The sequence below is a fragment of the Orbicella franksi genome, chromosome 10 (assembly GCF_964199315.1).
Source record: "Orbicella franksi chromosome 10, jaOrbFran1.1, whole genome shotgun sequence".
Classification (NCBI taxonomy): domain Eukaryota; kingdom Metazoa; phylum Cnidaria; class Anthozoa; order Scleractinia; family Merulinidae; genus Orbicella; species Orbicella franksi.
The window spans coordinates 4079424-4105983 of NC_138154.1; the positions used below are offsets into that span (position 1 = coordinate 4079424).

At 39.4% G+C, this 26560-nt stretch overlaps 2 protein-coding genes and 1 pseudogene across 5 annotated transcripts in view; 1 reads left to right on the top strand and 2 right to left on the bottom strand.

Moving 5' to 3' along the window:
- LOC145500961 (uncharacterized) overlaps positions 1–26560 on the bottom strand; it is a 159830-nt gene that overhangs the window by 101779 nt on the left and 31491 nt on the right. The gene's annotated exons all lie outside the window — the stretch shown is intronic.
- Positions 53–14112, bottom strand: LOC145500960 (uncharacterized). 3 transcript variants are annotated; one of them, XM_081480528.1, is made up of 5 exons: positions 13303–14112; positions 10147–10249; positions 7366–7998; positions 5067–5117; positions 53–2954 (listed from the first exon to the last, which is right to left on the bottom strand). In XM_081480528.1, exons 3-5 carry the CDS (start codon positions 7973–7975, stop codon positions 760–762), a joined length of 2856 nt encoding a protein of 951 aa, XP_081336654.1. In that variant the 5' UTR covers positions 7976–7998; positions 10147–10249; positions 13303–14112; the 3' UTR covers positions 53–759. The 3 variants fall into 3 exon arrangements, with proteins under 3 accessions (XP_081336654.1, XP_081336655.1, XP_081336653.1); XM_081480529.1 differs by lacking the exon at positions 10147–10249; XM_081480527.1 differs by lacking the exon at positions 13303–14112 and having other exon boundaries at positions 7366–12953.
- LOC145501052 (uncharacterized) lies at positions 19104–20412 on the top strand (annotated as a pseudogene).

Here is a 26560-nt window from a genome sequence, read left to right on the forward strand (position 1 = left end):
ATTCACTGTACGCTTTCGGCCAATCAGAAAAGAGATAGTGAGTTCAATGTGTAATAATCAATGAAATTTATTCAATCGTTCAGTGAATTCTATAACACTGTCCATCGACAGCATTTCTTGACCTTGCCTTAGTTGCAACTACCTATTTTTTGTCGATGTAACCGTACTGGCCATAATAAGTTATACAGTCGAACCAGTGTTAAGCGGCCATCCCTCATTGAGCAGCTAGTTATCAAAGTCCCGAGATTATTGTCAGGAAATACTGTGAATAAAACCCTTTTTAACCGGCTACCTCTACTGAGCGGCCGCGGCTACCTTTTGTCTTCCTGATGAGGATTTCCCATTGTCCTTAACTCTCAAACTACACTAAATAAAACGATAACTGTAAAAATGAGGAACGGTAAAGGTCCCAATAAACTGCTCTGTGTAGGACGTCGACCATTCTGGTTTCAAGCTTTCTCCTTAGAGACTACAGGCTATGTATTCTAATGACATTCCCTTTGTAGTATTTTATAGCAAAGCTTATTTTCGAATTGGAGAAGAAGCGGAAGGTCGATTAGAAACAGTTACTGGCTGATCTCTTACTTTGTTTAAGTAATTGAAGTGGCCATAATGATGAGGCAGCCCCATCAACGAGTGGCCGTTACACAAGATTCTACTGCTACGTATTTAAATGATTACTAAAAGAAGGTAGCACTACAGAAAAACTAGAAAATAGTACAAAAATCATCGAAATTTTTAAATCTCATCTCAAATTGTCTAATGAGTTTTACACATTTCCTCAAGTTCTTTCTTCATCGGCCAGTCCTTCAATTTAAGTTCTTTTCCCATTTGAAGAACTTCCCTGGCAATTCTGTTAGCTGTACTAACGTCCTCTGGGTATCTTGTGTAAAGAAGCAATGCCAAGTAGGTTTTGATCCAAACCTTCCATTTGTGATTTCCCTCAATAGTGTTTTCAGCAATGTCACTTCCCTTCTCGTACTTTTCGCGGGATTGGTCAAACTTACAAGACTTTTCAAAGCAGATTCCCCAGTTTTTAAAGACTGGAATTGCTTCTCTGTGGTCCGCTTTTTGCATCTCTTCCAAAATTCCCATTGCTTTCTGGTAGTTTTCTTCCGCCTTAGAATATTGATGAACGTACAAATACGAATCTGCCACATCTTTGTGTGCAAACGCAGTCAAAATGTGATTGCCGTAACCGTCCTTTAGAAGCTTTAAAGCTTCTAAATAGTTTTCACAAGCCTCCTCGGTTCTTCCCTGTGTTTTTGCGTTATGCCCCATTTGCCCCTGAATTCTTGCCACATCGTATGTAGATTCAGGATTTTCCTTTTCAAAACTTTCAGCTTTTTCGTTTTCATAAACTGAAAGTGCCTTTTTCAAAACAGGTTGTCCTTCCTCTCCTCGATTACAATCTTGTAAGAGGTATCTAGCAAAATGGCTGGCATAAAATACCTCAGACAAACCGTTTTGTTCAAAAAGGTCGCTATTTTCGTCATGCAATTTAATTGCTTTCTCTTGCAACTCCTTCCTGGCACCACCACGTTTCCTTCCTTCGTGGTAACGAAGGCACAAAATTTCCACTCTGTGGATTACTTTCTCTTGAAGTTTGGCAAAATGTTGAAGACCTTTCAAGAAGTCTTCATAAAGATTAATAGGAACGCACGTTCCTATGTAAGGTGCCACCAGCCGACAGTCATTGACAACATCTTCCAGTTGTTTACAGTTCCTGATTTTCCTGTTGCTGAAATCCCTAAGTGCGGACTCGTAATTAAGCCTTTCTGCATTAAACAGATCAAAAGAGTCTTTACATGTATCTTTTCCCCAATATGCCTTGGCATTACTTAAAATCAGAGACAAAAAGTACTCAAGAAATGCCTGTTGGCCATGCGCCAGAATGTGGGGAAGCTTCTTTCTTCCAATTTGTCTTGCGTAACTTCTAATCAATAAGTGAATGAGGTATCGGTCATCCCGTTTCTGTATCAGACACCTTTCTTTCAACTTCATTAAGTATTCAGCATAGTCAATGCCTAATAATGTTTTTGCTGCATTCCTGTCAAAAGATCTAACGAACACAGAAAGGCAAACTAAAGCTGATTGCAACGACTCGTCTAGTTTTTCAAAAGCTATTTCCATCATTCGTTCACACCCAAGTGTTTTTGTAGGGTTGTTTTGTAGCTGTTGAATAAGTTCTTCAACAGTATATTCAGACTCTGATGAAAGGAGATGACCCGCTAGTTGAAGTGCCAATGGGATATGCTCACAGAGTTCGGCTATCTGTTGCAAGTTATCACGCAGGTCCTCAGATTTAGATTCCAATTTAGCGTCAGTCTTGAGAACTTCAATGCTGTCCTCTAAATCCAAGGGGCCTAGTTTGATAGCCTTGACGTTCAAACCCGTGGCACGACCAATGTCTGAACGTCTTGAAGTGATCAGGAACTTGAGTTTGGACTGTGAGCACTTCTTCATCTCTTTTAACAATTCAATAAAAGAGTCTCTAACATCCTCTTCCATTGCATCTTCTGCATTGTCAAGAGCAAGTATTAGCTCATGTTCAAGTCGCCTGCACCAGTTAAGTAAGACATGTCTGGGGTTCTCATTGGTCTGTTGATGACCTGGTACACACACGTTCAAAATCTCCCTCAGCTCTCTTTCCCCTTTACTCTCCTCATGATCACCACTCTCTTCACCCGACTGAACAAATCTCAAAGAACAAAACTTGACGATGCTGCCATGCTTGCTTGCTAGCTGATGACAAGCTTGAATCGCAACAGTAGTTTTTCCAATTCCTGAAATTCCACTGACAAGGACTGCTGCAACTGCCTTGCTGCTGTTGTCTGAGAGGGCTTGAACAATGTCGTTGACCTCCGTTACATGGCCATGTATATTGGCGGGCTCGTCTGGTAACTCACTTTTGAGTTCACTGTCGTCCCGAGATCGCTGCACTCTTGAGGCCTCTTTTGAATGAATTGAGTGTTAAGAAAAAAAGTTCAATTATTTTCCTATGAGGTGATGGCGATCAGAAAGAAAGTATTACAGCCTGCTTCACCCTTTAATTACTACAGAGAGCAACGATTTGGACGCCCTAACTGCCAATAATATTTCCACTAATTAAGATCCGACACCGTATTTTCAAACATTATTCATAAAAACGGTAGAAATTTAATAGAAAATAGGAGGCACGGACTGCCGCCAGAGAAAGACAGACAGTTCAGAACGGTTTCGAACAAAGCCATGCAATATAAGCGCAACTAATAAAAACAAGAAGATCTTTTAGATCTTATAACCGCGCTTTTAAAATTTAACTGTTTGCTTAGCACTACCGTCGGAACGTAGTGCACATTTCAAAGCAGTCATTGATGATTCTTTTCTTACTGTAGACATCATATCACTTGATCAACACAAACTGTATTATTGCACCATCAGTGGTAGCCGTTGACAAATCTACGATGACGTAATGGTCCTAATCTAGAACTTTCTTCGGGATATGTATGGGCATGAACGATATGAACCACACGATAATAACACTATTAACAACAGCTTTCTTTCTTTAAAGACATGATTAAATTTGATTGGTGTTTTCCACGAGTAAAGGGCTAGCTAAGTAGTCACACAAGTCATGTAATTTAATAATGAAACTATCCCGACCCTCTCTCCTCCGCAGAGGTTCCCAATGGGGCTTTCGTTGTAAAAATCCGCTGGGCAAGGTGGGTGCAGGCGCAAAAGAACGGGATCCACTCTCGCCATTTTATTACGCCTGCACTCACTACGTACAGCGGACTCTCCCCACCTAAAACCTGTCAGAGCCTCTGCGGAGGAGAGAGATCCCGACCGATGTATCGACTTTGGTCACTCTAGTGGCTACAGATTGAAAACGTGACAGAAAATTGGCGTTACTTTCGATTCTCACCAAATTTGGACAGTGGGAAGATCTCATCATTAGCCAATTACAAACCATTTTTCAGCTCTTTTCCTCACATCCTCCCCCCTCGGGAGAATTTTGTCAAGTTAGCTAATTTAGTATGCAAGCAACCGTAATGGCGGTCGCTGTCGACGAAATGTTTATTTGCTCAAAATTGGGGCAAAATCTTTCGGAGATGGAAGTCAGGACATTTGTAAGGATAGAGAAAGTAATATGGGACCAGTTGGTGACTTCTAAGGCTGAATTTATCCAGAAGTAAGCTGTATTTTCGTTTTCGTGCCGAAAGCCACGCGGTGAAATATTATCGGTTTGTTCTGCTGTCTTGTTCTGTTTTTTCTCTTAATCATTTTTGTAGCCCGCCGAGGCCATTCTTTCGTCTAAATGAGTTTAACAAAGTTTGAAAAAGATGTTCCCATTCAAGTTTAAGCTCTCAGGCGATAATTCTGGAGTTTTTTGGCCGAAACGTCGGCTTTGTTATGTTCGTGTTTTTCGGTTGCTATGGGCGACCGTGGCTCCCTTAGTTAGGTCAAGTCTGGGGAGTGAGGTCACAAAAAATTCTAATTAATTCTGGTTTTGTTCGATTTCGCTGAAATTTTAGCACGATAAAGCTGGATTGTTAAGGAATAGATTTACCTTCTGCCGATGTGTGGAAACTATTAACGCTAAAGTGATATATCGCTTCGATGTCAGGGTTTTGAAGAGATTTTTTTTGCAACGTGTAGGTTCGGCGTGATTTTGTAATCTGAGATTGTTGTTGACCCTGAAGAAACAAGGTTTGGCGAGTAAACATTACAGACTGCGTAATTCAAAGTTGGCCGAGTGGAGATCTGCGTCTGGTCTCCGACAAAAAAAAAAATAAAAAAAAATAAAAAAAAATAATAAACCAAGGGTAGAACATGAACCGCGCTCGGCCCATGGCCGCGCGGTTAATTACTAATACTATAACTATGCATTGCCCCTTGTATAAAATTGAAATAAGATTTATTTATAATCAGGGAGTTTGGGGGCGGGGGGGGGGGAAGGAAGGTGGGTGACTGATAGCCCGCCCGTTCACCCGCCTGATTGGATAGATGGGTGGATGGATGGAAACCCAAGGGGTCAAAGGCGATCCATTCTGATAGGAAAATTATTGCTTTAGAAATCTAACCTTTCTCTTTTGCCAAATAATCGAGCTTCTTGGACATCTCATCTAGTTTATCTGCAAAAAAGATGTAAGTCGTGATTCAATCGTCATGGGCAGAAACCTCTTACAGAAAAAAGTAAATTGCAATGCAAGGATTGAAATGCAAAATTTCATCTAGTTGAACAAGTCTTATAATGGATTTAAACCTCATACTTACTGTGCGACATAACGGTAGCATATTGTTCAAGTTAAGGTGGCTGAACACAGTTTTTGATACCTGTGTTTCATTCACCTTTTTCTCTAAAACCCTTGATCCCTCGGTCGCCAAAAATGGCAGTAGGCAAGGTAACAACATAAACTTTGGTTTTTTGATAGTTAAGCTGACGTGATGTGTCGTTGCCATGGCAACATGAGCAAATACAAACAGGCCTTTAAAATCGGTTTAGTTTATTTGTATAAAATCTAGTCATTAGATTTTCTTTATAATTTGCATGTAGCAAGCTTGTAACGATACTCACACGTTAACACCATTTTGATAATAATTTAACAGAGAGATCTTTAATTATCCCTTGTTGAAGGTTTACTGAAATATCTAGAATTTCCTTTGTTAAAGTTCAGTTTTTTTCAATACTCCAGTTACTTATTTCCTAAAGTATTTTCTTGCCAAATTTCGTGAATTCTAATGAGTGGTTCTCGAGAAAAAGACGTATTTCCGAGAAAGCAAGTTTTCATTCGATCGCAATTTTTTTTTACTTACTGCGCATGCGCTGCATTTAACTGGGTTCTTTCGGTAACAAAGAAAAAGCTGAGAATTGCTGGGTTTTTTGCATCGTTACCTTTTCTAACATATCTTTGTAATAAAAGGTTAAAACCATCAATACACTGCGTTCAATTATAGAGAAAAATAGCACAGATTGTGCGGGTGTTGAGTAAATAAAATGATCGCTCTATTGACGGCATGTTTGTTTTTTGTAATCCTTGTGCGCGCGCTGAATCGCATCAGCAAAAGCGCGCGCGAAAACTGTGTTCGGCCACCTTGATATAACTTAAATTTAAATAACTTAAATTTTAGGAGCTGTTACATTTTATACCTCTCCAGCTCTGGCACCAAAATAGCGCCTTGAACATGGTTTGTTCGTGCTTAATGACGTTATCCGCTTTCACAAATGTGAATTTTTAGTACAAAGAATTTTTAAGGTCGCGCCGATCAAATTCGGACATATTTTCGTTTTCGTGCTATTTTCTCTTGTGTTTATATCTATTTTGCACGTTTTCTATTTGTGTTTTCACAACTTCCTCGTTGAATTTCGCGATGAAAGTCTCTCGAGCTTTTGATCAGATGTAAACGTGTTTTCTGCCCTTGTCACTTCTCCATTCGTCCCGTGTTCTCGCGAGTTTACACACGACCATTTAGATTTACGTTAATTTCTAGTTTACTTTTTTAAAACCCTAGCAGGTAACAGAACGTAATATAACATACACATGTATCATGAACCAAAAAAACCTTAAGTAAAGATCACTGAAGACTACAGTTCAAATACAATAGTTAAGAATCACCGTCAAATTTCTTATCTTATAATAATGCTACCGTAAATACTCGCTTCTGATTGGTTGGAAGCGGACCAATTTATCCCAAGTTGTATCGATAGCTGAACAATTAAAATTAATTTTAATTGTATCGGTCACATTTGAGCAATGGAGTCGGACAAAACTTCTAGGTTTTCCGTCTCAGACAAACAAAAAGCTTCTTATGAAGAAGCAGCACTAAGCAAAAACACCAAAAATACGTTTTCATGCGAGTTTTGTCGGTAAAATAACGCTTTTACCGTTTCGACGTGCACTTCCTTTCCTGTAGGTCATTTATTATGTCGCTCACGCGCTCAGAGTTTTGACAGCTCTCAAGCCAATAATATTCAACTTCATGTTGCAGACTTGGGACATGCTCGTCTTTGTGGCTCGTTTGCGAAAAAAAGAAATTATTTTATGGAGAACTTTGGCGAAAAGTGTTGAGAAAACAATGTTACAAAGCTAAAATATTCAATCACAGCGTGGCTTCATTTTAGCAACCCTCTATAACGAAAAGACGTCAGATAAAAGCTTGTACTTACGGTTGCCGTATTATTAACAGAAAATCGATCTTTTTTCTCGAAACAATAAGGGATTAATTGTACGCGTGAACAGATCGGACTTTTTCTAATTTCCACTCGTGGCTGCAGCAGCCACTCGTGGAAATTACTAAAAAGTCCGATCTGTTCACGCGTACAATTAATCCCTTATTATTTCTCGAACAGATCGATTTCCTATACTAATTCTTCAATCTTACCCTTGACGTCATCATCATCTTTCTTTAACTGTTTCAGTAGATCTTTATAATCTTCTTCAGCTACAGGATCCATACCCTCAGTCTTCAATTTGTCAATAGCAACTCCATAACTTGGTCCTCCCAATCTCACGAGTGCGTCCCGGATGTCCGTCCATTGGTTATTAAACGTTACATCATCAACAGAGGCGTGTTCTGCATGACCATACACGGTGTTTCGAAAATACTTTACGCGAACCATGTCTGCTTCAGGACTGATGTCTGTTACAGGAGGAAGTTTGTCCCACGAGCTAGTTGTTGTAGGAGGACTTAACCCACAAATGTTTCTCAAAAGAACACTCAAAAGAGTGATGTCAAACTGCTTTGATGACACCATTGCAGTGGCAGACGGGTACAGTATGCTCCACTGTTTTGGGTTAAGGACTCTTTTCTTGCTAAGTGCTAGTAGATTTTTACGAACAGTGGCACTAGCCAAAACTGAGGAAAGCTTTGCCGGTGGGTGAATGCCATCAAAAATGTGTCTCAGGGCGTCTGATCCAACATCGATAAGAAGACGACACAACCGCGCATAATTTGTTGTCTCTTTAGTTGATGTTACTGTTGGTGCAGCCATAAAGAAAGTTGGCTTCCAAATCTCTGGGGTACAGAAATTACAATGGAACAAAATTAATGAATATTTAACAATATCGACAGGGTTGGAACCCAAACATAATACTTAAGTTTTTGCATGAAATTTCGACCGCCACAAGTCTTCTATTTAACTATGGAGAGAAATGAATCACTAAGAACATTTGATGAAATATTACATGCATGGTGTTCCCAGCTGTCTATTTTTCCGAATTGTTTCCTCATAATTAAAAATACCTTAGACCGTCGATCCACGAGCAAGGAACGAGAGAAGCTTGAGTTTCACTGTTTATTTCTCTTGAAAAATGTCTCAAATTGTAACTAAAAAACCTCCCCCGCTTTTATTTGCCTTTTGTCCTCATAAAAGAATAACTCTAAAACGTTTTTCATTCCTAAAATCAAATTAGATGGAAAGTTAGACAAGACCAGTTAAAGTGCACCTAACCCCAAAAATGTTTTTTCGCTAAAACGAATCCACTTGTTATTCGAAGCATTTGGGCGAAAAAATTTTTGAATTTGGTTGAATCCTCGATTTTCTATGCCCTTTCAAAGTCGCGCCTGAAGTGTTACACGACCGCGTTTTAGGGAGTCTGGGGCGGCGGTTGTTGATGACGTCTACCTAGGTACCAAACACAATGGCGCCTCAGTCAGCTCTCAGTCCGGGTCTCAGTCACCATTTTATCACCGGAAAGAATTTCTTCAGAGAATACTTACTCTAAGGACAAACACTTTATCAACAAGTCTAACCATTTTTTTCTCTATATATTGGATAGGTATAAAAGGTAAAGTCTGAGCCTAGACGCCCATCAGGCCGGTGCCCATCTCTGGTTTCTGTAGCATGAAGTGACTAGAACTCATTCAAAAATTAAAACAAGAAATATATTGTACCTTTAAATTCAAATTGCGTATGCGTTATCATATTTGTCGTGATTAACTCGTCAAACCTGTCCATTTGCAAGGCTACTAAAACCAAGACCTTTGTCGAAACGTTATGGTATCGCAGTTAATGATGGAGAAATTTACAGTTAGGTGATACGGCTTCTACTTGAGGAGATAATGGAGTGGGCAAGTACCATAGTAGGTCCATAATGTGGGAAGGTGTTGTTACTGTGAGCCCCATTGTGTAGCTACAAGATAGACCGTCTGTTTCTGGGACATGGGTTGACTTGACGAGGTGGTTTAGTGAGCCTTAAAATCAGATGTATGCACAATGCAAGTTTCTCGGTTTGGCATACAGCTTACAGGGCTTTTTATCAGTTTTTGACGAAATGAAAAAGCCTTGCAAAAGACAAACATTTAACTACTAGCCTGCAGTGCAGACGTATTTTGGGCGCGCGAGTGCACATTTTCATATTAGGCCGCCATCTTGGATTTGGTAACTGTGGGGGATTGGGGCGTAGCCTGTAGGACAGGCAGATTAGCGAGGCAGTGAGCGAGACGTGATACACGGGCGCGGAACGCGACCATGAGTGCGAAGCGCGAGACGAAATTTTTTTGCCTTGCGCTTCGCGCTCGTGGTCGCGCTTCGCTCTCTGGCCCACCTGTTCTGCAGGCTAACTGGGGCGAGGAAATATTTACCGAGGGAGTAGGCGTCAGGTGGAAGAAATGGGCAAGGGGGGAGGGGGAGGGGAAGGAAAAATATTTCATTTTTTCAAAAATATCTCAAGTGCCCCACCCCCCACCCCTACCCCGCCTCTGCACCAATCCTCTACCGGTCAAGCATCCAATTACAATCCAAGATGGTGGCATCGAAAACTCGATTTATCTAGCGTTTCGATCCAAAACAACGCCTGCACTGGAGGCTTTTTAACTACAACTACTTTAGTCTATGTTTCTTCACCCTGAAACTCTAGTAGGCTTTAATCAACTTACATGACTGAGAAATTATCAAACACAAATTTGTGGTGTTCACACCAATCATACAGGGATGCTTTCCACCAAATATCAAATTAAAAAGTCTACCATGCATCTGTGTTAGTTGAGCGATAAAATATTGATAGAGCGTGAACATTCAGTTCAGACATCACAAAAATGATGCATCAAATAAAATGCATACATTATTTTCGGGTATCACAGGTCAATTTTAACATATTACGAGTAAATATAATGTACATCACACGTGCATACAGTTCATTTTGCTACCATCTTTGTACTAGCCTATTCCTGGTCCTCTCCTTTTCTCTCCCAGACCCCGCTTGTCGCCCACCCACTGACTGTGAGCCTGGAATAGGCCATCTGTGTACCTTTGGAAAGTACAATGCTAAAGAAAATGAAGAATCTGTTAGGTAGGCCAGTGGCATCCTACATAGAAGTCCTTATGGCTCATCATGCAATCTTTCCTTCATTGAGAAGGAAAGACTATGTGACGAGCCATACTAAAAAAAAAATTGAATTAGAAAAATACATTGTGATTACGACAAATAAACTACTTTCTTTTACTGAAAAATGGTCCAACTCTTTCAAAAAACTATTGGAGGACAGCTGTGCAAATACAAATATTGTTGGTATCTATTTGTGACTTAAATTTATCAATATGTCAGTAATTGTATTGTATGGTAGTATTAGTATTGTTCTCAGTAGTATAGGTATTGTTTTGTTAGTAATATCGTATTCTAAGTAGTTTCATATTTCTTTAAGCTGTTTTAGTACCATATTGTTAACAATATAAGTATTACTTTATTAGTAGTATAGTTTACATGTAAATAGTGTTTTGTAACTTGTTGTGTATGAAATAAATAATTTTTTCTTAGAAAAAAAAAGAGGCTAGCAAGACCAGTAGCAAACCAAAATGGATGGTTTTGCCGCAACTGTGCAGCCCATGGTGGACACGGGGGTGCTTGAGGTAAATCCTGCAATGGAGCCAAAGAACACCCTGAAACACCTAGCTTGTAGTTCTGCCTAGAATAGCGAAAGTGACACCTTAGAATATCTCTCAAGAGCAACAAACCACAAAAAACAAACATCAAAATAATGGCAAATTTCAGAAGCGTCAAATTCTACACGACGAAATTTAACAACGGAATACATGCAGACATATGATCTCCTAAGCATTAGTTAGACTACTGCCAAACAGCTTCACTCAACCCTGTTGCTCCTACTAATATTATGGTACTGAGTGCTAAATAAGTTGAAAACTGAATTTAGAAGGAAAAGAGAACAGCAAATGAACAAATATCACGACCAACTGTTGGTCTATTACCCTATTAGAGGGTAGCAAAGAGTTTTCACGTTACGTGTGATGGCTCTAAAATTAGCAGTGTGAGGCCTGATTGAGACCAAATTAGCCACATGACACAGGACCCAACATCATAACGTGATCCATGATTTGCTATTTTACAAGCATGTGATGCATGATTTACCAATTAGATTTCCATGATAAGCGAACATTCTTTGAACTAGAAGGATACCAGTCATTCAAAGTAAATAGTGAATAGAGTCTTCAGGTTACCATGTAACAATTAGATTACGAGGTGATAGTTGATGAGACTGTAGGCAGAATCAACCATCAGCTCACAGAAATTGAGAGCGAATAATCTAATAGTTTTAGTAGAATCCTAACTGAAATTAATGCAGATAATTGGTTTCCAATTATTTTTCTTTGTATTATTAAGCTTTAACATGCTTTAACAAAATCACACAGACTGAATCGTCATTGGAAATTTGCAGTTATCTACACAAAAAAACGTTAGTGTCCTTCCTATAGTCTTCTTAGGAATTTAATTATCCATTTGGATCTAAACTTTCCTCCAAAACTTCGGGAAAACAAAAAAAACATCGCTATTTCATAGACAACTGGGGCCACTACACTCTAATTAAGCACTAGAGTATTTCTATCGAGGAACTATTGGCTGATAGTTTCCCTGCGGATATTTGATGTTCTTAAAACAAATATTTGCCACGGATGGCACTATGGGCTGATAGTGTCTCTCCGTGGATGAACACTATCGCATCACATGATCGATTTAAACCAATAAGAATAGGAAAAAATTTAGCGGTGAACTATAATGGCTAATAGTATATGAGTAATTCAGCCAATCAGATTGCAGCAGTTCCATTAGCAATAAGTATACTAGAAGAATACTACTAAATACCTTTAGAGGTGTCTCACCTCCAAGTGATGTAGCGCATCCAGTTTAAACTATAGATACCTTAACACCATATCAAATTAAAGCTTATAGAGCTGGCTATCACACTTTACCGAGAATTTTGAAATTATATGAATTGTTAAATTTTTGCAAGTGTCCAAGTCACCTTTTGAAAGCTACATGTCAGAGCGAATTTTGTTTTTCACTTATTTAATTTCCCCCTCAGTGTCCCGACCCAAAGTCTGCAATTTGCCATATCACCATGTTCAATTTCAGTGAAAAGTTACTCAACATTCTCGAAACAGGTTTAAAATATTTGGAGGAAGGAAAAAAACAGGCAGGTGGAGATAGCCGAGAGTGGTCTGAAGAAGGGAAAATCTCACCCCTCTAGGTTCACTTCGCTCGCCCTATTTTATTTTTCACCACTCAGTGGGAGCCTGTTGACAGACAGTGCCAACTCTCCCAGATTATTCAGGAGCCAGCTGGATACAGACCGAATCTCCCGGCCTCCAGAACGGGTCAACACTTTTATTGTGGCCAATAAGTGTCATTTTTGGGGGGTAATGTTTGGAATATTTGCCAATACGTTTCTGTGATTGAATCGGCAGAGTTCTACCTCTAACGATGCTTTTAGGATCGAGAAAGTAAAATTGGCAATGTACTTACTTCTTTTTACGTGACACGTGATTGGTGAAAACAATGATTTAATAGAAAAACGCAGCGTGATATGTGATTGGTACCCCCCTTTGCCACCCTCTATTACAGTCGTTGGTTAGAAAACTCAAAGCCTAAATCAGGAGTTTTAAAATGTCAACTAAGTGAGTAGTTTAATTTGATAATTCGCCTGAACCCTGTATAAACACCGACTCAAAATCAACAAGAGATTTCAAATTGAGCGAGCTGACGGCCAATAGAAGTTCGTTTGTCTACAATATTTCTATGAAAATAACCAGGCTTACGTTTAATTTATAAACATTCATCCTAGCGTAGTTCTTTTTTAGTTTAAATCTGCCTTACAGCATAGTGCACGTTAGCTTGAAAAACGCTCAGGTTAGCCTGTCAACGGTCAGTTCTTGATACATGAAACACACATAGTATTTATCCTCAGCTTGCACTGAACGATGCATAATTATATAAACATCTTTTGCCATCTGCAGTTTTTGGTACAGCCTACACAAAACCCATTTAATAGAAAGTAAAACATCAGCAAAAGTTATCCAAAACAAACCTGCCAACTATAGGTTCCAAGATCACAGCAGTAGCAGATTCATCTACTTTAGGATGCAATTTAAGTCAATCAACACATGTATGATGTAAGCTTCCACCGAACACAATCGTTTAAAACATTGTGTTTGCATCCGGGTTTGAAGCAGAATCCGAGAAATTTCTGACAGCAATGGTTTCGTTGATTAACCTAGACAGAATAGAAAACTTGATTTCCACAAATCCTGTCGAGTCTTCGACGACTTCGTGAATAACCGATCAAAACGTAGGTTTTTTCCTGGAAGATGGAATTCTGAGAACTGTCTGGTCGGTACCAGTCTCTAACGTTCAGCAGCCTCGATTTAACGCTAATGTTAGCGAAGCAAGACCCAGGCCTCAGCTCGTTTCAACGTCACTCGCGCCATAAGCTCCGTTGGGGGTCGTTTCGCCTGGTACGTTCGTCTATTTGTTCTGTACGCGTAGCTGTCGTTCGCCGGGTTTTCTTGCGCTTTTTCGCCCCTCCCTCCCCCTCGTTTTTTTTCCCTTCCTTTCCTCACCTCTTACTCCACCGGTTGTTATCGGTGTGACTCAGTGCAAAGAGCCTCGCTCTGGTAGCGGTTTCCATAGCAACTGTCTAAGCACCTACCCCGTCTCTCCCCGCCTGCAGTCAACCTCGTTCCCAGGGTCCTCCCAGTACCCTGGTTAAATCACAACCCTGATTTTCATCAAAACCCTAACAAACTAATATATCCCTGAAACGCTAATTGCTTGCAAATTCCAAAAATGTATATTTCAATGCTATGTCAATTATTGTAACTTGACACCGGGCTCTCAAATTATCACATGCTGTGCACGTCCCCTATGCACTTGAGAAAATATATTTATGTACAATTTTTTTTTAAAAAAAATGTCTTTTTACTTGTATTCTAAAGTAAACAAATGACCAACTGATATAAATGAGAAATTTTGCAAAATTTGAAAATGCGGAGCTATGGCAACCATCTAAAGTTGCGCAATCTATTTAAATTGTAGAACATTTTTAATTTGATAACTTCTATGCTAAGAATTCTATGCCAAATTACCTCTCTCATATCAATTAACCCAGAGAGACCTAGTAATCCTGAAAATTTGAGGTTAAAAGCATACATCCTTCTTAAGATATCTTTTTATTCAAAGGTAAAAATAACTCGTTTTGAGAAAACCAGCTTTGAATTTACAGGGAGAAATGCTTCTCAAAATAAAACTTCAATATCTTAAGATTCAAATTCCAGTGCAAACAAAAATTCGAATATTTTACAGAATTTTAGGTAGAAACACCCCCCCCCCCCCCCCCCATCTTAACCCCGGGTCGGGTGGTTCGAAAACCAATAACGCTAACCTAGGAGCTGATTAAAAGTTAACTGAAATATCATTTTTTCTGTATAAGAATATTTTCACTTCTCTTGATTTGTGTAGTTTGAGGTAACTCAAGCTCAAAACTGAATGACACAAAATATAAACAGGAGACCTCACAGAAAAAAAACACAAAACTGAAATCAAATTTCTCGTTAATCCTGGGTTAGCCTAATTTCTGGCTTTGAACAAGCCGGCCTAGTTGGTTACTGCTTAAAGGGGTTCAGTCACGGTATTTTGAGTTATTTTTGCCACATACAAAATTACCTTCAAATGGCAGGAAACCTGAAATTAACAGTTTAATAAGATAGAAAAACACCAAAGAGATAATGATAAAACATAGAGGAACAAGGATGGCTAAGGATGGAGAAGATTGACACGGATTACAAACGACGAATTTGAAAAATTGAGGCTAAACTTTTCAATGTGCGCAAACCGTGACTGAGCTCCTTTAATTTCCTTATTCTCGTGAGTCACGCTCTAATCTCGAGCCCAGACTCTTCGGCTCGTACAGCGGTTGGGTTACAGGGAAGTCTTCCTGGCGACCCAACCGTTGACCGAGCCGGGATATCAGGCCTGCTTCCACCGCCCATCAATTTTCTGAAGTGTCAGCCTTTGCGACTCCTGCATGGGGACAAGTATGCTCCCCACCTTCACCCCTACTCACTCGGGAACAACGTTTAGGACAATAGGAAGCCGTGGGGATCTTGTATTTATTGAATTAGACACGATTTGACAATTATTCCAAGAGCCTACGTTGGATACGAGATTGTAACAAAAGAGGTGCCCGAGGTGGGTCGGTAACGATCTCGTATCCAACAAGGGTCATTTTCGAAAATGAGGCAGTGGGGACGACGTCGATTCTTCACCGTTTTTTCCTCGTTGTTTTGACTTTCCATCATCGGGCTCCCTCGTCCCCACTGACTGTCCTTGGATCTCCGAGGATGACAACATGGACCAGAGACCGAAATTATGATTATCACCAAATTGAAATAATAATTTTGTGGCATGCGTTTGCTCGCGGTTAGTTCCACTTGGGTTTGCTTGCGGTTAGCTTCCATTTTGTTTTCTTGGTGACCCTGTATTATTTATACCTTCTGCTTTCCGTGTGTATAGTTAAAAACTTCGGGATCTTGGCAGTCAGCGCTCGGATGATGTGGTAGTAAGTAGATGTATCCTGAGTCGAATTTCTCGGGTTTGATTCCCACTGTGTTCAAAACATTTTTCTTTCTTTCTCTTTATTTGAAAAGTATGAAAACTAAGTGAGGAATGACCTTCATGTAAATATAAGTAAGTATAACCAACTCCAAGTAACTGAGGCAGCCAAAGGAATACGCAATTTGCATGGTAGAGTCATTTGACTATAACTTCCAGGATCCTTCACTTTGTCTGTTTCTTCTGCTACGAAGGGTAATTGTCATCCCACTAGAAATTCAAAATTTAAATAATAAAGAAGAAACGAAAGGAATTCTAGTCGACGCAGACAAATAACGACAACGTGCAAATCAGCTATTGCTGCAGTTCGAAGTAAACAGGTGTTTTGCAGAGGCTCTGTGCTTGCTGTGAGATAAATATTATTCGGCTGGCTAGGAAGTATATTTGTCTCGCTGACTGAAGCATTGTTGGGAATGTTTACAGATCGCTCAAGTTGAGAATGACACCATTGGTTCCTCTGGAATTTTGGATTACCACCCCCACTGAGGAGCTAAACTTGGCCCTGATGCCACGCCCTCTCGAGGTATACGAAAGTAAGTGGATGATTTTGCTGTTTCTGACTGGGACGTTTTGAAAGACCCTGCCGAGAAATCGAACTTCAAGCGTTTCTTCTGCGAACTTCAAACGGCAGATTTTACCTTTCGCTCGTTTGTTGATTACCTCCTAGTGCGCATGCCCGGACGCAACATTGTTGCACGAACCTGGCCAAACAACTACAACATCATGCAACATCCACAAATGTTGCATGAAAAATTTGACCAGTTTCAAATTTGAACCAACAACACCCAACATGTCGCAACACGTCGCAACAGGGTGGCCAAACTCGCACAACATGCTGCGCCCAATGTTGTGATATGTTGCGTTGAAATGTTGTGATCGTTTGGCCGGGGTTAAAAAGGTAACTTTATGGGAGGCAGCGTGGCCGAGTGGTTAGAGCGCCGGATTTGAAATTCGTAGGTCCCGGGTTCAAAATCCCGCTCTGACCGCTAGCTGATGTTGTTCTCGGTAGCCCCGAGTTCAACTTCTCGGCTGGGCTTGTAAATAGCCAGCTAGTCTGTCTCCCGCCAGTTGGGATTCTTAACCTAGTTATGCTTATTTGAATATTTAGTTGTCATTGTTTGTTTACATTGGTCCTGAAAAGCCCCAATGGGGAGTGGCCAATTAGGTATATTTACTTTACCAGAGTAGCTCATTCAACAACGAGACCGGTATCTGTAGGGGCCCTAGGTAACAAAGATATGTACAATCTATAAAATCTTAAAATTAAGTAAAATGAGAGAAAAAAATGAGAAAAAGTCGTAAGTAAAAAGGCAAAAATCTATGAATATGATAAAAAATTCATAAATTTCCGAGGAATAAAGAATCGAAATTAAAAATGCTCAGTTATCAAGCTTTTAAAATTACTCAAGGACGAGGCAATTTTAATACATAGAGGATGTTACATGGCCGCGTGGAGATACGAAATTTCTCGTCGAGTGTTGAAGAATATTTCACGAGTGAGAAGAGAAGAGAAATTTCGTATCTCCAGGTTGCCATGTAATGTTCAAGAAATCCCAAACCATTTCACTGTTGCTGCGACAGGCGCCAGTTATTGTGTAACCATAGCAACGGCGATCTTTTCACGTGTGAACATATCATGTTTTGCGCGAAAGCTCACCTGGTTTTTCTTTGGTTTTATATAATAAAAGCGATTACTTTTAAGGTGGCTCTATATAGTTTTTTTGGCGCGCGAGGCATGGGTGCGAATGGCGCGAGCGCGCGAGTATTTAAAAGAAAAGTAAAAAACAAAAATAAACATGGCGGCGAGACTTTTATCGCGAGTCGCGTTCCACTTATCGCTATCCTTTTTGACCAGAACAAGTGTTCATCAAAAAACGCCTAGAAATGTGTTTAAAAGTACACTTCTTTCGTGTTCTCCTGACGTGGTTAAACTGAGAAGCCAATTCGCAGCACTTATCGCGCCGACATCAGAGAGAGAAGACGGTCGTGATCGTACGCGAAGGAAGTCACAGAGTGGTCATGGTGTACTTTTTATGGTCGGAGGCTTCGCTTTGAGTTCCCTGGGCGATGAAACACCGAAAACAGCTGAAGAGTCTGCAAAGGCGCAACTGACACCGGAAACAAAACCACCATTGCGTGACGAGAAGGGTCGGTTCTCAAGAAAGAAACCCGCTCAAAGTGGAAACACGGACGACAGGACTCGTGGGATAAAGGAGTGGAGGGCAAAGAGGAAATTGGAGTTTCAAGGAATGGTCGAAGATTGGTCCCCACCGAAGAAAAGAGAAACCCGTTTAAGTCAGGTGTGGTTTAAATCTTGTTTTCGCTATACGTGACACCAACAATTCCCTAAAAGTTTTAAGACAAGTGCTTCATCAAGACTTTCTTTGCTCTGAAATAGTTCTCAATTTGAACTTTTGTGTTATACCACAGGTAGCTCATAGCAAATTGTCAACATAATTATACCTGAACATTCTGACATTTCATTTTAAAATTCCAACATTTTTTGTTACAGTTACAACCTAATAATTACCATTAAAATGTATAAGTTTTAAATTTTTATCAGAAACAAACAAAGAAGGAAAATTGCATTCCACATAGAAGTAGAATTATGGACTTGGATGTTTTGAGAAGTTCATTGAAATGTTGTCAACACTGTAAAGCAGCTGAGAAGAAACATTTTTCTGCCTAAAGAAAATCAACACTAAAGAAAAGTCAAAATGAATTCTCAGTTTTATGGCAAGTACACACAGCTTTAAGGCTATAAAATTAACAGGTTTCCAAAAAAGAATTATGAGGTTGATAATACATGTATATCTTCAATACATTACAAAACGTGTCATATGCAATCAGCCATAAAAAGCCTCGGGTTGGTCCTTAAATTTTTGGGCAAGTTCCCTATAACAAGCGTCACACAATTGTTTGTCTATTGCGAGCAACAAAAATGTTTTTGATAAATTTGGAACAAACAAGCAGCTGTAAATTTGCCACAGACCACAAATTGCATTCACTGCATTTTGAAATGTTGTTAGTTTTTGCAAAAATTTACTTGTGCTCGTTTATTCCAAATTAAAGGAGAAAACACACTGCCAGAATAAAGTATCAGATCTTCCTGAGTATCAATATATTCACTTTATTTTCAGCCAATTTGTCATTGTGGAACATAACAGCAGAAAAAAATGTGGGTTAGCCTCAGTGTTCTCAGTTACCTGTGCAGTGTGGTACAGAGAATGTTGTCAAGACCTCCAATGAACACAGGAGCGGTCAAAGAGGTCCAATCAGTCAGGATGTTAATTCAAGAGCTGTTCTTGGGTGTCTACATACAGGAATCGGTGAAACCCACCTAAATAATTTACTGTGTACATTAAATATTCCCTCTATGAATCCAGTAACTTTCAAGAGTAGAGAAAATGAGATTGGGCATGCAGTAGAACAAGTAACAAAGAAAAGTTGCAAAACTGCAATGTCAGAAGAAAGAAATGCTGCCATCAAAAAGGGTGTAAAAGCAGATGACTAAGGCTGCATCAATATCCCCTGCTAATATGACATGGGTTGGCAAAAACGGGGAAAGGGGCATAACTCTTCAACCGGTCATGCTGCAATCATGGGTTTAACTTATGGGAAGGTTATGGATTACACTACAAGAACAAAATCCTGCAGGGTTTGCACAAATGCTAAAAAAACTGGAAAACAAGCCAAGCAACACAATTGCCGACTCAATCATACAGCATCATCAAAAGCAATGGAGCCTATGGCAGCAGACCATTTGTTCACTGAAAGCCTGAATTCTAATGTCAAACTATCTGTTTATGTCGGGGATGAAGACTCCACAACAGGTACACTTACAAAAGAGAAGGTCCCTTATCCTGTAGAAAAGTGGACAGACATTGTGCATGCCAAAAGATCCCTTACTACAAGGCTGTATAACCTAAGCCAACGTGGGAAATTTGTAAATTCTTCAACTCTCTCAAAGAAAGTTATCAACTACTTGGTCAAATGTTTTACTTATAGCGTGTCTCAAAATAAGGGAAATCCATCGGCACTTCAAAAATCCTTACAAAGCATTCTACCACATTCGTTTGGAGACCACAAAAATTGCAATGAATCATGGTGTGGTGCCAAGAAAGACCCTATTAACTATAAACACTCTGACTTACCCTATGGCAAAGATCTCTATGGCGATGACTTAAGGAAAGCTTTGGAGAGAATTTTTGATGAATGGTTGTACTGACATAGTAGTTGCAAAGTTATCACCTGGGTCAAATTCGCAGAGAAATGAGGCCCTAAACAGTGTTATAGGCTCAAAAAATCCCAAAATCAGATACTATGGTGGAAGTGAAAGTAATGACTTCCGAGTGGCCTGTGGCATCTTGCAAGTAAACCTTGGATATCAGTACATTAGCCAAACACTTGAGAGCCTCAACATTGAACCTGGTATACACTGTATCAGCTACATTGAAAGGATGGATCACAAGGCTACCCAAGACAAACTAAGAAAAAACAGCATTAATTTCAAACGCTGAAGAGCTCAACTACATAAGCAGAAGTTAAATCTTGATGGTAAAAAACAAGCTAAGGAAGGAAACACATACCAAAGTGGAATAGGACTTAACCTGGATCCAAACAATTCTACCAAACTGATCCAAGAATTCCACATCATCAATTTGAAAATTTCAAGTGAGGAGCTGAAAAACTTTGAAACATGCATTCCTGAATTAACGATCAGACCAGTGGCGGAGAAATTTCCCTATGACAGAAACACTGTTTACAATTTCATCATTTACGATATTGAAACAAACACGTCTGGAAAAACCGCAGAAATATGCCAGCTTTTAGCAGTTGATCAATCAGGTTTGCACTGTTTCAATGACTATATATTACCTTTGAGGGATGTAGATATTCATGCTACAAGGGTAAATGGTTTAAGTGTCCGAACAGTCAGAGGCGTCAGGACCCTGTTCAAAAACAATCAACCAGTCGAAACTGTGTCACTTGGAAAGTCACTCGAAAATTTTCTCACCTACTTGGAGAAAACTGTCAGGCGTGTGAAAGGCGATAATAATATTTATACTGTTTTAATCGGGCACAACTCTCAGGTTTTCGATAATCCAACTCTTCTTCGTCAAGGTGGACATCAACTTTGTGAAAAGCTTTCCTGTCTTAACGTTTTCTTTTCTGACACTCTCCCTGTGTTGAAGAAATTGGTCAAACGTAAACATCCCTCTCTGGTCTTACCCGATGGTTCCACAGTTAAATTAAATCAACAATCCATTTATCAGACACTTTTCCATGAGCCTTTCCCCGCACACGATGCAGTGGAGGATGTTAGAGCTTTAAGAAGAATGGTCTTCGACTCCCGTTTGAACATTTCAGAGGACATGTTGACAGAGAACATGTCAACACCACAGTACGCAGAAAACGACATGAAATACCTTGATGGTCGCTACGAACTACTGCAGACGTTCCGAGGAACGCTTTATCATCCAACAAACGCGGAATTCCCCATCAAGCAACAGATTGCTGAAAAAATAGCCGGAAGTGGCATTTCATATCGAGATCTTAAGAATGTTTTCGAGAAGTTCGGAGCAAAAGGGCTTGTTGGCGTATTGTCTCTCCCTCCATCTTCAGCAACTAGCAAGGCTCCACGAGTGACAAAAACAACCCGTATTCTAGCCAAGATCGTTGAGCACTTCAAAGCAGTGGAGGAAACCACAAGTTAAAACGCATTTCCATAAGTATTACAACACTTATTAGGTATACTTTTCGCCGTCGTGGGGAAAAATAAGCTTCTACATCTCGACTAATTTTCAACTAGCACGTGCGAAGGAAGCGAAACGGGAGCATGCGCAGTACCGTAACTTGAAGAATTTCTATTTTGATGACGTCACGAAAATACAGGGGTCTTTGGGTGATCTAAAACGCATATTAAGCGCGTTCCAGACGGTGAATTTTTTTTTGAAAATTGGCACATGGATAGGATTTTTCTTTTTCTCGCTGTTAAGCAAAAATCATCAAAGTTTATACATACGTTAATGTAATATGCGTAAAAAACGAAAATTGCGAATTCCTCTGAAAATTATGTACAGATTTTCTTGTAGCTTTGTCAGTTGAAACTCCTTGTGTGTTAACTGTGTTTCCCCCAAAACAAAGAAAATTCACCGTGTAGAAACCTAGAAACACCGTCTAGAAGTCAGGCAGGTTAAAAAAACAAGCCAAGCATTTCTATCAGTAGTTGCCATAGCAACAACATTTAGGTTCTGAAAGTGTCTTCCATACGTTGCCTAAGGCTGTAGGTTTTTTATTATTGACCTTCTACCGAGTGCTATGTTGTAAACATTTGCCAAGGGAGAAATTACTTATGCATATTTAATATCCAAAGCTTTGTGAAATACTATATAGAGTCACCTTAACACAAGCGGTTTAATACAGGCGATTACCCTGGTATAAGGGTAACCCTAGCTGCCTTGTAAACGTTTTCCTAGGGACACCTTGCCTACCCGGTACAGCTTTTTACTGGTTTCTAAACCCTTTGAGTGTTCGCAGCAGCCGAAACTAGACCAGTAAAAAATTTAAACCGAATGTCCGGGAATTGTTTCAAAACTGAAGATTTTGGCACCAACCAAGGCTGTGGCTAGACAAAATGCGTCAAAACCTAAACGAACGTGGTCCAAATGTTTAATGCAGCAAAACTGCACAAAGGCTTGCCAAGGCTTTCGGTAACTACTTTAATAAACATTATTACAATGTTTCACTGATTACTTGATGGTAACGGAGGTCAAATTCCTTTAAACCTTAAAGAAAACTTTGACACACTTAAAATGATATATTGAGCAGCGCTTTAATGAATTGTTATCCAGAGAAAGCATCAATAATAAGCTTGTATCCTACAATAGTATTACAAAAATAAAGAACAAATGTGATAATGCATTAGTTACTTAAAATCTCTTTAAACAGATTTTTTCACAATTGGCTTAACAAAAACACAGCTAACTAATAACTAGTCACATCAGCCCAGTTATGATTGGCGAAAAAAAACGCATCTAAAATTATGTATCTAATACAGCAAGAGAAATTAACAGTACTTCTCAAGGCATTGTCTTAGAGTCTCCGAACAGTTTGCGAAGATTTATCGGTTCTAGACCTCGCACCAGATGTTTTTTTTTTTTGCACTCTAATTTACTGTCCAGTCAGCTGTGTTATCACCCCCGGGGTAATTTACTGTCCAGTCAGCTGTGTTATCACCCCCGATATTATCAACATTATTTTAGCAGATTTCGTCTACTACATTTCGGTTACTCGTGAACTTTATAAACTTACGTTGCTTCTGGTTGCATTGCATTATTCGGACGTCTTCGGATATAAGCTATCGTCTTCGTACATCCTGGTGCTGCCAGGATAGAAATCGCACGCATGTGACTCAAAAAAAGTGGATTACTTTGAAAAATATGCAAGTTGCCTGCTTTTTCGATATAATATGCTAGTGTGAAAATAACTCTTCCAAGTCTTCTTTAAGCCTGACGTTTGCACTGACGTTTATCGCAACGGAACGAGCCTTTTTTTTAAAGGAGCTCAGCCACGTTGTTTTGTCTTCTTTTTTTTTTTTTTGGACACGTACAAAATCTCCTTTAAATGGAAGGAAACCTGAAAATAATAGTTTACTAAGATAGAAAAACATCAAAGAGATAATAATAAACCATAAAGGAACAAGGATGGTCAAGGATGGCGAAGATTGACACGGATTGCAAACGACGAATTTGAAAAATTTAGGCTCAACTTTTCAAAATGTGCAAACCGTGACTGAGCTCCTTTAAATTTCTCTGCAGTTTCAGTGTGACTACTGTTTCCAGGACACGTGACCCAATTTGCAGGGTGACTACTTGGCCACGTTTGTCTCTACTTAGCTCCGCTATTTACAATGACCGCCAACGATATGCAAAACTAGGATACATTCGTATGTTGTTCAGTTTGCTTGCAAGGTTAGCTATAAATAATTTGCTTTTAGTAAAAACTATATCGTGTAAAATTTTATACGTAAACATAGTTAACTTTGTCTCTCTAATAATGGACAAGGCTAAGTTAAAGTATTTGCATTGGCAATAAGGCCTTGTTTTGTGGTGGGTTCTGTGCTTCACCGTCCGAAACTTTTATGGATGGCTTTGGCTGTGAGCACTTACAAGTTCTGCCATGGTTGTGTAAGATGCTCTTGCTGTACACCCGTTCGCTTTATTGCCTTTTTATCGTCTAGTAGAATAGCGTTTATTACTCCATATGTGAGAAAATCTACAATATCATGGACAAAAGAGTTGACACATTTGAGCAAAACAGACGCTTTCTATCTATCATCTTTTTCGTCGATAGTCAAGCCCCCCCTCTCCCCTTTTCAATGTTGAAATACGCTCCGTGGACACTGTCACGTGGTTACAACATTGAAAAGGGGAGAGGGGGTCGAAATGTGAAAATTGGAGATTGAAAAACTCACGCGTTCAACAAAACAGGTCTTTTTCGGCGAGTGTCTCAACTGCTTTTGTCCATGATTGTAGATTCATGCCGGGAAGGTCTTTTGAAGTGGAAACTCCTTTATCAGATCAAGTACGGAAGAAGATCGTCTTGTTATCAATTTTGATATCTTTGGTATCTTTGGTATTCCATATAATGACTATAATCGTTTTCTTTGTGCGTGGCATTGTATTACTTTGCCCATCCTTCAACTCAAACCAGTAAAAGAGTGGTACCCCTTTGATGTTAAGATCATTACTGTAGCAGTTGCAGGTTGCGAGGAAGGTTAAGTCTCCTAAGTGTAATGTAGCTTCATCTGTAGGAATAACCGTCCATGTGGAATTCTCGCTCTGATGAAATCGCTTTATCCAAATGGACTTCAGGGCTTTCTTCATTAAAGTAAAATCGATCATGTTCAGACCCCCGTTTTTGCTTTCGCTAACATGTGTGTTTTTTTTTTAATTTGGCTGTTGTCCCAGTAAATTAAAGTGATTTTGTTTACCTGATAACAGACGTCTTCAGGAACTGGCAGTACCGGCGCATTGTAAATAAGCTTTGAAAGGCCGATAGATTTAACAAAGTTGATCTTGCCTAAAACAGTTGGTTTCCGTCTCTTGCAATTGTTTAAAGTATTTTCTAAAACATCCAATTTTTCATAGAAACTAAATCAAGGCTATCGCGTACTTTTATCGAGTTTGAGAAGTTTATCCCTAAAGCATATACAGAGTCTTTCGGTTACTTAACGTTGAACGGAGCATCTTCTCTGTTTTTCCTTTTCCCCAGCCGCATTGCTTCTGACTTCGTGTGGTTAATTTTTAATCCTGAGCATCTTCCAAACTTTTTCAAGAGGTCAAACAAAAGACTCATTGATTCAGGGTTTTTTAAAAAAATTGTTGTATCATCCGCATACTGTGTTGTTATTTCGCGCGCTCCTACTGTGACGCCTTCAATTTTAAAGTTTTTTTTAATCGCAAGGGCAAGAATTTTAATACCAAGGACGATGAGTATGCCTGATCGTGGACAACCCTGTCTGACTCCTGGCTCCAGACTGAAAAATCAGAGGCATAACCACTGTTATGTTGCGATGGAATGTTTGTACCCAATTTTTAAAGTCACGGCCAAAATTAAGTTTGTCAAGAACCTAAAAATGCCTTATCAAAGTCGAGGGAAACAGCGAGGCCGGGAAGGATTTTTTGCACCGATGTTTTCACCGATATATCGTCCTTTGATATAGCCAGTTTGATCAGCAGAACAGCCTCCAGTCTTTTTGCAGTTGCTTTTGTGGCAATTTTGTATCCCGTGTTTGAAGTGAGATAGACCTTAGGTTTCCGAGGCGATTGGTGGGTTTGTCTTTTTTTGGTACTAGTGTTACAATGCCTCTTCTTTGACATATCGATAATTGACGTTTTTCAAAGCCATATTTTACAATAACTGTCTAATTCCTCGCGCGCTGATTGGCTCATTTTTATCATCAATAAGAGTACAGACGGATAAAATTTTAAGTTATGCCAGCTTTCAAGTTCAACTCTCAGCTATCAAATTGTCAACTTTTTAACCAATGAGATTTTATGGACTTTTTTAAGTAGCCAATCAAAAAGTGAGAAAAGCTATTGACAATGTTCGCGTCATTTTGAATAAAATTCACTTATCTTTGTTTACGGCAAGTTTAGGGCGTCTTTTCCCCTCGTTTATTCCCGGCATTTGACCATTTTGGGGTCTTGTTATTGTAAAAAACAAATTGACGTCAATTTTTTATACGTCTGTTCTCCTATTAATGATAAATTTCGTCTTAACATTGTCAAAGTTTACTGCGGAACCACTCGCCTGCGGCTCGTCGTTCCACAGCCACTTTGACAATGTTATGACGCAATTTATCATCAATAAGACGACAGACGCATAAAAAAACTGACGCCAATTTGTTAAATTTATGATTACAATGACGTTTAATATTATGCCAGAAAAATTTGTAACACTCGCTTGAGAAGCCAACCGAGCCCTGGGTTTTACTACTGTCTATATCTGTTAAAGCTTGGTAGCACTCTTGTTCAGTTAGCAAACCTTCACATTTCTTGGATTGATCCTCTTTAACTTTAACAGGTTGTTGTTAATGAACGTATCAAACTCAGAATTATTGGGATCAACATTTCTAGCAGAATATAGATTTTTGCAAAATGTTTTCTCTT